The sequence below is a fragment of the Hypomesus transpacificus genome, chromosome 3, assembly GCF_021917145.1.
Source record: "Hypomesus transpacificus isolate Combined female chromosome 3, fHypTra1, whole genome shotgun sequence".
Classification (NCBI taxonomy): Eukaryota; Metazoa; Chordata; class Actinopteri; order Osmeriformes; family Osmeridae; genus Hypomesus; species Hypomesus transpacificus.
The window spans coordinates 8,941,012-8,953,550 of record NC_061062.1 but is presented as its reverse complement, the minus strand read 5'-3'; the positions used below and the strand labels follow the sequence as shown (position 1 = coordinate 8,953,550).

General features: G+C 43.5%; 1 protein-coding gene across 1 annotated transcript in view; it reads left to right on the top strand.

The window, feature by feature from the left end:
• The window catches only part of alk (ALK receptor tyrosine kinase), a 55,767-nt gene extending 43,525 nt beyond the window's left edge, over positions 1-12,242 (top strand). The window contains exons 21-25 of the mRNA XM_047044776.1: positions 1,767-1,859; positions 6,972-7,073; positions 7,149-7,283; positions 8,249-8,339; positions 8,690-12,242. Of these exons, the coding sequence (XP_046900732.1) occupies positions 1,767-1,859; positions 6,972-7,073; positions 7,149-7,283; positions 8,249-8,339; positions 8,690-9,796 (1,528 nt within the window). The 3' untranslated portion in view covers positions 9,797-12,242. The remainder of the gene's footprint in view (positions 1-1,766; positions 1,860-6,971; positions 7,074-7,148; positions 7,284-8,248; positions 8,340-8,689) is intronic.
• The last annotated feature ends 297 nt before the right edge of the window (positions 12,243-12,539 follow it).

Below are 12,539 nucleotides of genomic sequence, written 5' to 3'. Positions count from 1 at the left end.
CACACATGCACAACTCGCACCAAACCTCACAGACTTGGAAGAAGAAACCTTTATTAATCATGTGAGGGTGTGGCAAAACACACACACATGCTCAAGTGTTCACCGGTTATAATTTTTTTCTGCATTTTCAATGAAAGCATTGAAAATAAATATTTTTCCAAAAATATTTGAATTCAAAATGCAGAGGGAAAATGTCATGGGTGGATTCTGTTACCCCCCCTCCTAGGGGCAGCCAGGAGCAGTAATCGGCCGTATCAAGGCAGCTGGGGGCCAAGTCCACGTGCTCACCACATGCATGGCCAGGGACTTGGGGGCAGGAGAGCAATCTTTTCTGCATATTTTCATATCAAAATGACTAAATAAAATGACTAAATAAAATTATATATATCGGGGTTCATTGTGGAGGAAATCCTTTTGGGCACTGGAAGAACATGCAAACTCCACACCGAAAGGCCAGATAGATAGCCCACCTGATCACCAAACACTGCCCCAAGTGAGAACTCCACCCTGGACCTTCCTGTCGTGAAGTGACAGTGCTAAGCACTGTGCCACCTTTACCAGTGTTCTGTACATTCCTGTTACTGTATGTCACCCCTGTCCCCCACCACCACTTGAGACATTTTCAGGGGGGCACCATTCTGTTACAGTAATGTAATTATTCCGCTGTATTTGACAGTGATTAGCAAGTATAATATTGCTGTGACTTTTGGAGTTGAAATCCAGCCAGCACCCCAAACAGGCAATTTTCAGCTCACCCTCACATTCTTTTGGAGTGTAAGGATGCATACAGCACACATATTTATGGCACACCACAGTGAACATACCACTAGAGGCATTGTTGGTGTTCTTATATTTTCATAAGAAGTGATTAAGACGCTGGAAAGACCATTTATTGTTTGCCTGCACTTATAACAGTAAGCCTTTAATCCTTAGCGGTGTGCTCAATTTCGTAAAAGTGGGTGACAAATGCACTCATGCTGGGATGCGTAGAAGCTATCAGCTGTTTGTTTTTCTCTGTTGAGATATTTAGTGACTTTGCAGCTTTTTTGTTGACAACAATTATTAAACCTTTCAGAAAATAGCAATACCCATACATATGTCATGATATATAGTGTGATTAAGGGAACATGGCCTCTGTGTCACCTCATATTTATACCCCTGTGAAACAGGAAGTCGTGTATTACTGCTTGACGGTTCCTAAACACTCTGATCAACTTTGAAAAAGTAATTTGTTCATAATAATTTGTTAGGGTGCCAATAATTCTTGATGAGCAATAATGCATTTACTTTATTTAAAGATAGGATTGTTCTTGTGAACTATGAACATGAAATTAAGCTACTTCCCAAAAAGGTGAATTATTTTACAACTCTTTTTACTGATCTTTTAAATGGAGATCTTCATTAAGTTGTTCTCTTACCTTAAAACTAGACTCAATCCCTGTCTGGGAAACTGGCCCATAGAGTCTATGAGACTAACAGAGGATTCAATCTAGTAGCTAACCCTAACCCTATATAGATCAACAATAAACAAATTGAACTTTAAAATAATGCTACTGAAACAAAAGGATAGGGAGTTAACTGTATGGAAAATTGTTTGCTAAAGGACACTGTACACTATAAAGAAAACTATGGCCTGATTTATTGAGTACTAGCCAGAGTGTAATTTATCTTTGGTTTATGAAAAATATTTACTGTATGCTCAGGGATGTGGATAATCCACTCTACTACTACTGAATCAACAGCATAATGGCTCTGCTTCTCTCCAGGGACATTGCAGCTCGAAACTGCCTCTTGACCTGCAAAGGACCTGGGAGAGTGGCCAAGATTGGAGACTTTGGGATGGCCAGGGACATTTACAGGTAAGGTCTCAACACAACAACAAATCTGCAAGTGCATAACTTGTAGTACTTACAGTACTAGTGTAGAGTCAGGCTCACTTTGTGTCAGTTAACCACCCAACCCGTTTCCATTCTAAATGTCTCCTAACCCAAGTTTCTGAAGGGCCTCCATTTTAGTTGCATGCACCATACAGTAAAGGATTGGGCAAGTATCCATCATGCCAAGCTCCAAGTTATCCATGTGTGCACGAAACAGTGCTTTGGACCAATCAGCACCCTCTGAGGAACTATTGGCAGCTACAGGCATTGTTGAAGTTAGACCTTGATAGACAGATGGTTCATCCAATCACCCCCCAATTTCTTTTAAAAGACCCTGCCCTTTTTCAATCAGTTTCTATGAACGATTTCCCAGATGATTATGTGTAACAAACCGTTTTGCGAGTCAGATTACCATACAATATCAGATATTCTTTCTTGTATGTTTTGAGACGTGCACTCCTTTTTATATCATCTCCTGTTGCACATCATGCTTTTTTCTAAGAGAGGAAGATAGAGTTTGAGTGAGTTAGAGAAGCATGGGTGATGAGGACAGAAAGGAACATTATTCAAATGGCCAGGCCCAACAGCGAAACGTCTAAAACATTTAAAAACAAGACTGTTACAAAAGTCTCAGACAACTTTCAGTCATATTAACATGGTGGCAGATAATCCTGGCAATATATTCACTGGTGAGAGGAAAAGGAAGTTGTTTGCCATGCAACTCCTTAGGGATGACTTTTAGGATAGCTGGCTCTAATTGCAGCTGAAGATTTATCAGGTGCCCCGCTGAGTGTTCTTGGTGCCTAAAATTTGTTTATTAGGGGAATCTTGTAATCTGACGTGCACTAGCCGGAATGTCAGTTCTTTTTTTCCTGGGAGATGTCGGTTTGAGTTTGGTCACTGGGGAGTTGAGTGACAAGGTAGGGAGATGACAAGCTCAGTGTCTGAATCTTACCCCTAGAAGCAAGGGACTACACACATACACTCACACAATAATGTATGCTGGAAAACAAGCAGGCGAATGTATGATAAACGTACACTTGTCATCCAGACACACACTAATACACAAGCCCAATAACCGGGGCAGCTGAGGCTCAGGGGGTAGAGAGGGTAGAGAGGGTCGTCTGTTAATCGCAAGGTTGGCGGTTCGATCCCCGACTCCTCCCAGGCCATGTGCCGAAGTATCCTTGAGCAAGACTCTGAACCCCAAGTTGTCCCGATGGGCAGGCCGGCACCTTGTATGGCAGCTCCGCTGCCGTTGGTATGTGTGAGAGTGAGTATGAATGGGTGAATGAGAGGCAAACATTGTAAAGCGCTTTGAGTGCCGCTAAAGTAGAAAACGCGCTGTATAAATGCAGTCCATTTACAAGCAGATTCTTGACTGTAAGAAAGCCCCTGACACCCTTTGAGGTCACTGTCACCGATATGTGAGCGATGACACACACACAGTACTTGACTCACGTACTTTCTGTCTTCATGGGTTATTTTACGTCACCTTCGACCTCTTTATTTCCATCTCCTGTTGTCGGCCTCGTATTCCTCCTCCTATCTCTTTCATTTCTGTCCTCATCACCCATGCCTCTCTAACTCACTACCTCAAACTCCAACTTAATCTCTTGGTCTCACCCACACACTTTCACACATCAGAATGAATGATTTGGCATTCCTGTACCCACCTTAAACCAACTTCATCTCTTGCACATGAGCTACTGCAAGTTAGCATACCAAGGTGCATTACCTTAAAAAACCTTGCGAATGGTACGAGTGGCTGTAGTAACGACGCCTGGTACTTCATTCTCCTGCAGTGTCCAGTGGGATACCATGATAAGCCTCCTACAAGTACATACAATTTGCCATTGCCGCTGTAGCCCTTCTGGCCTGACGGTACATGTCTGCTGCTTCAGGAGACCTCCTGGGCCAACCAAGTCCGGAAGGCCTCCTTCAGCTTGACAGCTTCCTTCACTGCTAGTATCCACCGGCGGGTCCTTAGGTTGCCGTGGCGACAGGCATCAGTAACCGTCTGACCACAGCTCCTGCCAGCTGCCATTACCACAAAATTAGTTCTTATGTTATGAACACATGAACTGTAAGGACAATATTACCACATGCTTCAGTATATAAGCAGAGTCTCCAAAGGCCGTGTCTCGAAATATCTCACAGCCACGTCGAATCAAAAATTTGTCGTAAAAATTCTGGGCTCGCCAGCAAAAGCTGTAATGTAAAATATGTCCTTTTTATAGGCCTTTTGTCTTCAAACAGATCTCATCACACAGTCTGTTAAACAGTTTATGTGTGCTGTGTGATTGTCTGATTATGTATGTGCCAATCCAGAGGCTCACCTTTGTGTCTTCAGAGTGGCTCATAGAGGGATGTGTGTGTGTGTTTGTGTATTGTACGTGCATGTCTTGCTGATCCATGGGGCTCATCAGGTCAGGTCAGTTCAGTTCAGTCACCTTTATTTTCATTCAATTTCACTTAACAGTAAGATGAAACCGAAATGTGGTTTTGGTAGCCTCAGGGTAGTGCAGGGATGTGCTTACATAAATAGGTATATACACTATGTCTCAAAACTATGTCTAAAATATATATTACATATATTACAGCCAGTTATACAGTACCAGTCAAACGTTTGACTGATACTGTATGTATTAAGCTATGTATACAAACGCTAGTAAAATTATGTCTAAAAATGCAAACTAATTATATTTATATTACACAGTCCAGTGAAGTAGTCCTGTAAGGGTGTGTGAGGGGGGATTATTATTTTAAGTTCAGCATTCGTATGGCTTGTGGGATAAAGCTGTTGAAGAACCTAGATGTTCTGCATCAAAGGCTGCGGAACCTCTTTCCAGAGTTGGTATTGTGAGCCCTGGTCAGACAGCGTTTCTTTGCAATATCCTGGATGGGAGGAAGCGAGGACCAGATGATTTTCTCCGCTGTCCTCACCACCCTCTGCAGGGACTTCCAGTCAGAGGCACAGAAAACTCCATACCAAAAAGAAATGCAGTTGGTTAGTATGCTCTCTAGCACCTCTGTAGAAGATGGTGAGAACTGGAGAGGGGAGGAGTGCTCCCTTCATTGGTCGCTGAAAGTGCATGCGCTGCTGAGCTTTCTTTACAAGAGCTCCGGTGTGATGGGACCAGGTCAGAGTGTCTGTTATCTGTACCCACAGGAACTTGCTGCTTCTGACTCTCTCTACTGCTGTGTCGTTGACGAGGAGTGGTGTATGACTGGGCTGGCTCCTCCTGAAGGCAACGATGATCTCTTTAGTTTTGTCAACGTTCAGAGACTAGATTGTTGGTTTCACACCAGACCATCTGATGTCTCACCTCCTCTCTGTAGGCCGTGTCGTTGTCATCACGGACTCAGGACACGGCCCTGAGGAGAGCCAGTGCTCAGGGAGATGACATTGCAGAAGTTATTAACCACCCGCACAGACTGGGGTCTGTTGGTGAGGAAGTCAATCAGCCAGTTACATAGAGGGGTGCTGAAACCAAGGGGGGCCGGTTTGCTCACCAGATGCTGTGGGATGATGGTATTGAACGCTGAGCTGAAGTCCAGGAGCAACATACACACATGTGAGTTCCTCCCTTTCAGGTGTTCTAAGCTCAGGTGGAGTGCAGAGGCAATGGCATCCTCTGTAGAGCGGTTAGGCTGGTAAGGAAACTGGTATGGGTCAAATGTGTGTGTGTGTGTGGGGGGGGGGTCTGGAGACAATGTGGTCCTTTACCAGCCTCTCAAAGCACTTCATCATAATGGGGGTGCTACTGGGCGGTAATCATTGAGGGAGGAGATTTTCGTTTTTTTTAGGCACTGGTATGATTGTAGCAGTCTTAAAACATGATGGTACCACAGCCTGGATCAGCGAGGTGTTGAAGATGTCCATGAGAACCCCGGACAGTTGGTCGGCACATTCCTTGAGCAACCGTCCTGGTATGTCGTCGGGGCCCGCTGCTTTCCGAACGTTCACTCTCCTCAAGGTTCTTCGGACAGTGGCTGCTCATCGGGCCGAGGGATAGATTTTCGTGGTGGTGTTGAGTGCTTTAAACCTTCCAAAGTGGTTATTTAGTTTGTTGAGGAAGTTGATGTTGTTGTCATAGGGTAGCTTTATAGTCTGTGATGACTTGGATACCCTGCCACATTTGTCTGGTGTTCGTGGGGTCATGGAAGAGGCCCTGCACTTTCTGACCATGGACACGCTTTGCAACTCTAATGGAACGCTTCAGGTTGGCTCTACCACTACCTTGTCACCAGACTAAAAAGTGCCATTCCGTGCTTTGAGCGTTACATGTACCTCCCTGGTCATCCAGGGTTGTCTGTCTCCACGGTTGTCTCCTTGGTGTGGATTGACCAGGGGAAAGATGATGAATCAGGCAGAGGCAGTTATCAGCAGGCTGTCCGACAGCGCGTCGCACATCAGATTACAACCTATTACAGATTACAGCCTAGCATGAGAGTATGACTAGTTTAAACCCATTCTTTCCAGAGAGGAATCTCGTTCTTCTCTCTTCAAGATAAGGATATTTTTTTAAATATTTTTTTCAGAAAGCCGCTTGTTTTGGTCTACTTTGACAGGATCAGCGTTCTAATCGTCCAACAACAGTTTTAGATCGACCCGCAGTTTAAATTGATAAATAGGACTGATGGAGCCATGGGTTTGAGGGCTGTTTCCATGGCAATGCTGCTGTGAACTCCGGCCTTGCATTCATTCATATTTGTTGGTATGTGCGTGTGTGGAGGGCTTGAGGTGGGGGTATCCTCAATTATTTGTGCTGTCTCTCTCCTCATTTCATTCTCTTTGCCATTTTATCAACTCATCGCCTCGTCTCTGCTCGCTGCATCTCTTAATCTTCCATTCTCTTTCGCTCACGGTGCCTCATAAAAAGGAATATATACTGCAGTTGCAATCTGCCATGATATCAGTATACTGTCTTCAAGCGTTAACTTGCCACCTGTCGGAGCTTTGCACTGAGCTAATACTGTACAATGGTGAGAGAGTTTGGTCTACACACTATGCAAACCTGATTAATAAAAAAAAGCCAAAAAGTACATAACACACAATATGTGTGTGTGTGGGTGTGTGTGTGTCTGCAGAGCCAGCTACTACAGGAAGGGTGGACGTGCCATGCTGCCTGTGAAGTGGATGCCACCTGAAGCTTTTATGGAAGGCATTTTCACATCCAAAACGGACACGTGGTGAGTGGTTTGCTGCGTAGTGAGCTCCCCCCCCTCATACATCTCTGGAAACTAAAGTCCCTCTCTTTCTCCCAGGTCATTTGGTGTTCTGCTGTGGGAGATATTCTCGCTGGGTTATATGCCCTACCCCAGCCGCAGCAACCAGGAAGTGTTGGAGTTTGTCACCAATGGTGGTAGGATGGATCCTCCCAAAAACTGCCCTGGACCTGTGTAAGTTAAATATAATATTTGCTTATAGCCAAGTGTGTCTAGACATTAGACTGTATAATGCATTCTATATTCTACATTCTTCAGACACGTTTGTCTGTTTAATAATGTATTAAATTATGTGTAATTTATTAATTCATTAAGCTTTTTTTAAGCTTTGTTTTTTAGCTTAAACAAGACTGGTAAGGCATGACATCGCCACTGTCTGTTTTTAAGCTTGTGAATGAAATCCCTGTACAGTACTATGCGCTCCATCAAAGAGGAAAACCCATGCATTGCCCCTATAGATTGGGTAAATGTGTTGTTTGTATGCAGAACACATTGCTGTTGTTATGCAGAAAAAAATAATGAAGCATATAGGATGCTATCATGCATACACAAACACACTCACACCCTATAGCTTCAACCCATGAATAGTACACACATTTAACTCTGTGCTCTAATAATCTACTAGTCCCTATGTCTTCTAACGTAGCCAGGTCATTCTTAAATATCACCCCCTCAAATCCCAGGTCAGTTTTCCTTTTTGTGATCAAATGTTCATATGAAAGGAATAAAAACAACAAATACAGCCCCCATGCAGTTCCATCAAGCTGAACAACAGCTTCGCAACAGGAGTGTTGTATTAGCCAAGCAGAAAGCTACAAGCCCAACAATTCAGCCAAGCAATTAAGAACAAGCTTGATTTGATAACGTCTCAATGGGTTGTCTCCAGATTTAATACTATAGCAAAGCAACCTCTCAAAGGTAATCACTCAAACTGGCGGTTCATGTGGCATTTAAATCAGTCACCGATGTATGTAGAATAAATATGAAAAGACGTAGACAGCTTTTTGATGAAGTGCTTGAGTGGGTCTGTGTCTGGCAAGGCCTTACGAGAAATATCCTTTTGATTGGCTGTTTGCATTTGTGCAAGGGGTAAAGGGAGGGATATTTTCATTAGTTGTCCTTGTATGTTTGTCTCCCAGATACCGAATAATGACTCAGAGTTGGCAGCATCAACCTGAAGACAGGCCCAACTTCTCCACCATCTTGGAGAGGATTGACTACTGCTTACAGGTAGAGTGCTCAGTGTGGCATGTTTGTATATACCTCGCCATGTTTTTACTCACAAATTGCGAAACAAATACGCCTGAAGTGGACGCAAAAGCATTAGTACATGAGGCCCTCTGTGTCTATATTCACTCACTGGGTGTAATAGCCATTGTCAGTATACACATTATCTAGAAACATATAATTTACACTTGCTATATGGGTCAGATATGAAATAAAAACTACTTTCAAAAAGAACATATTGTTATTATATTATAAATTAATTTATATTAGGAATAAATATTCATATTTATGTGTTAAGCATATCTTGGAAATTTAAAGTTGAAATGACCAGAGATATATTACGTTCTGAACAGGATCCTGATGTGGTAAATGTCCCATTGCCTGTGGAGTATGGCCCTGTACCTGAGGAGGAGGAGCGTGTGCCCATGCGGCCTGAGGACCCCAAAGCCCCCTCACTTTTAGTGTCCGCGCAAATGCCCGATAGGGATGGACCCACGCCTCTCCCCTCTTACCCCTCCGAGGACACCCGGAGACCTGGCGAACCTCTCCCCCAGCCCAGCCAGCTCGCAGAACCCAAGCCCCCAGCCCTGGCCCAACCCCAGTCCTACTCTCACCCACACCCACACCCACAAACATCCACCACTGCCACAGTAACCTCCACGGCAGCTTCGAAGATCCCCAGCCAACCTGGCCCAGAGGGAGGCCACGTCAACCTGGCCTTCAGCACCCAGGGTCAACCCCCAGAGAAGGAGAGCCACAACGGGAAGCCCACCAACCTGTGGAACCCCACCTACGGCTCATGGTTCATCCAGCAGCAGCAGAGGAAGCAGCAGCAGCAGAAGCAGGGCGGGGTTGGTGGAGGAGGAGTACCAGCGGTGGGAGGGCTCAGCGGTGGCAGGGTTCCCGGAGAGGGGCAGGAGTACGTGGGGAGGACGGTGGCAGAGGCAGCGGGGGCCCTGGGGCTCCAGCACCAGCACAAGCAGTTCCAGCACCAATTCCAGCTGCAGCACCATCAGCTTCAGCAGCAGTTGCTCCACCAGCAGCAGCAGCAGCAGCAGCAGCAGGGTCTCTGCCGTCCGCTCTTACCTCCACCCCCGCCCCCTTCAGTCGCCTCCAACGCTGACCCCTCCCCGCTGGTTCTCGATTCAGCCGCCCTACCACCGGTCCCTCTCTACAGACTACGCCGATTCCCATGTGGGAACATAGGCTATGGATACCAGGAGCAAGGCCTGCCCCTGGAGCCTTCCCACAGTGGCCCCAACCCCCCTCCTCCCCCTCCCCCGCCAGCCCCTGCCACCTCCTCCTCCTTAGGCTCTGCCCAGAGAGGGGTGCTGCCCACCTCTGTTTCTTTAAGCCGATCGGTTGTTTCTGAGGACAGCCGCCCGCTGCTGGTTACCATGGGAACGGTGCAGGATTCCAGGCTACCAAGAATGGAAGGGCACAACGCCACTGTGCTTTAGCCATTCCGGATCCATACGTATCCACTCTGAGACTGTGTTGAGAAACACTTGAGGAAAAATATGTTAAACACTGTGTCAGGAGAGTTCTAAACATTTGGACTCCCCTACTATCTACAGTACCAAGTTGCATTGTTTCTTCCACAGATGGAAGCAAACCATTTGTTACCTGGCCAAAGGGATATTGTAAGTCCTGTAGAACCCAATGAAAAGCTTGGCAAAAAAAACTGTAATCTACTAAAGGATACTGGAAGCAAGTTTATAATACATCGGCTGGCTAATTGTTGTTTAACGGAAGATATGTATTTTTTTCTACGCTCGATGTAACCAACAGACTGAAATATGGGGCTTGGGAATTTCTTCAAGTAGTTCAGAACGACTGGTTGAAAACATTCCATTTAGTAGCAGCAGTGTTTATTTGCGGATTAGCTATTGTGTGGCTTTACTTGTCAAAGCGGTCATTTATTTGGGAGGCACGTGTGGAACATAGTTGATTTTGCATAAAACAGCAGTTTTCAGACACTCTTTGGACAGCAGTATGACTATAGCTTTGTTGACGTTTTACTGACTTTGTTTCCATATTTTGCATCACAAAATGCTTCTGTTCTTTTTTTGTGAATCAAAACCTTGGTAAAGGACTATCAGAATCAATTTTGTAAGTAAACTTTTAAATCGGAAATGTGATTAAAGGAAAAAAAAAGTGTTTATTGATGTTTGCTTGCCTGCTTGTTCATTTATTTATTCATTTGTTTATTTATTATTTGAAAGAGGCTTTGTAAATTAATAATAGATGTGCTTTTAAAACCAACCAAATGTTCATTTTGCAAATATGTGAGCATTTTTTGTCTCTGAAACTGTTCCCCCCGTCTTGTCAACCTAAATTAAACTTGATGAACAATCAACAATATAGGCTAGACTGGGTGGTGAACCTGATGGCTGAAATTGTTTTAATAGTTTATGCTGAAGTTGAGCGGTTAGGGAATTGAGCTATTAATCAGAAGGTTGCCGGTTCGATTCGCGGCCGCGTCAAAATTAAGTTGTGTCCTTGGGCAAGGCACTTCAGCCTTCTTGCCTCGGGGGGAGTCCCTGTACTTACTGTAAGTTGCTCTGGATAAGAGTGTCTGCTAAATGACTAAATGTACATGTAAGTTTGGCAATGTATTTGTCATTATGGTTGGGCAAACTGTGCAGATCAGTCACACAGAAACATGCCTATTTACATCTATTTTATTGTGACAAAATAACTCAAACTTAAAAAAAAGAATATATATATATAGTAACACTGCACTTCAGTCAAGAAGCAACGCCCTGTCGATACATGAAACATCAACTGTTAACCGTTATGATAATGAACTGCACAAATGTGAAGCCTACGGGCTTGGGAGTTGAGATTTGTACCTTCTGAAAGAGGTACAGTAGCCAGTAGTGTTAGAAGGAGGCGCTACTGTGTGTTTTTCATGAATGGATAGATGGGGAGTTACTGTGAGGCACATTTGGAGAATACTGCAAACTAAACATATACTGTAATTCAATGCCCTTTTTAGAAATGATTAGTTCATGGACTCTTAGGTAATTGAAAGCGCTCTTTTACATTAAGAAGTTTGGGCATTTCGGCTGTGGGGCTTTTTTCAGTAACTCTTTCTTAATTCCTTACTTGTAAAAATGTAATCCAATTTCATGTCCCTCCTCCTGATCCATCTCCTTTATTGGACATCGGTGAATAGGTCTTTACCCCAAACTGCTATTTTAAAATACTCAATGTTAATACATTTGAAAATTTTATATTTTCTATTTGAGAGACTGTTGTAGAATATTAAGTATTCTTGAGTGAAACATTTGAATACAAATTGCTTGTGGTCTACAAATGAAACTAAGAACTATTTTGTGAGGTTCTTAATCCAGCTGTCATGAACCATTTTCACACATTTATGTGCAGAGCATCTATACATGTATGTGGTAAATGTCTGCTTTTATTTAAGGACATTTGTGGTTTTGAGTAAATTAAGTTGCAAACTTAAAAAGTTGTTCACAATGGCCTAAAACTGACCAGACAAAAAAGACAAAAAGTGTTTCTAGTAAATGTATTTGTCAATTTTCTCTACTCAACTTGAACCTAAAGCAGTAATAGGCGATAAGTTATGAAGTAAAATTTTTATTCTTAAGATCTGATATGAGATTGTAGTTTCAGTATCACGCCTGATGCAATAGGAAGATATACTCTCACTTCAACTGTGGGTTCGAGAGAGTGACATGCTACTGTCCTTGCCTGCATCGTTGTGTTGGCATATTCTGTGTTTTTTTTTGCTCACTGTCCTTGAGTAAAGAATTTAAAAGAAATACCTGCACCTGTAAAATGTTGTAATTATGAAGTATTGTACTATGACTCTGGTAAAAGCTGTAAATTTGCCCTTCAGATGACATTTGCCAAAATGAATAAATTGCTATATAATAACGTTTGCGTGTTTATCACACTGGAAGGCATTGGGCTACATATGGCCCTCCTTTAGAATGAACATGTGTTGCATTGGACAGGCCGTGACATTTTGATACTTTACTCTGAAATCTGGGCTTCCAGTTTCCGTTCAAAATAAGACATAAGTAGTGGCGCAAACAAAGCTTGCCACTACTTAACGTTGCTCAATATTCCTCAACATTGCTAATACCCTTTGGATTGAATTTGGCCCCAAGGCGTCATTTGTATTTGTACAGTGAAGTGCAACAATTTCAAACAACTCTATACTAGCTT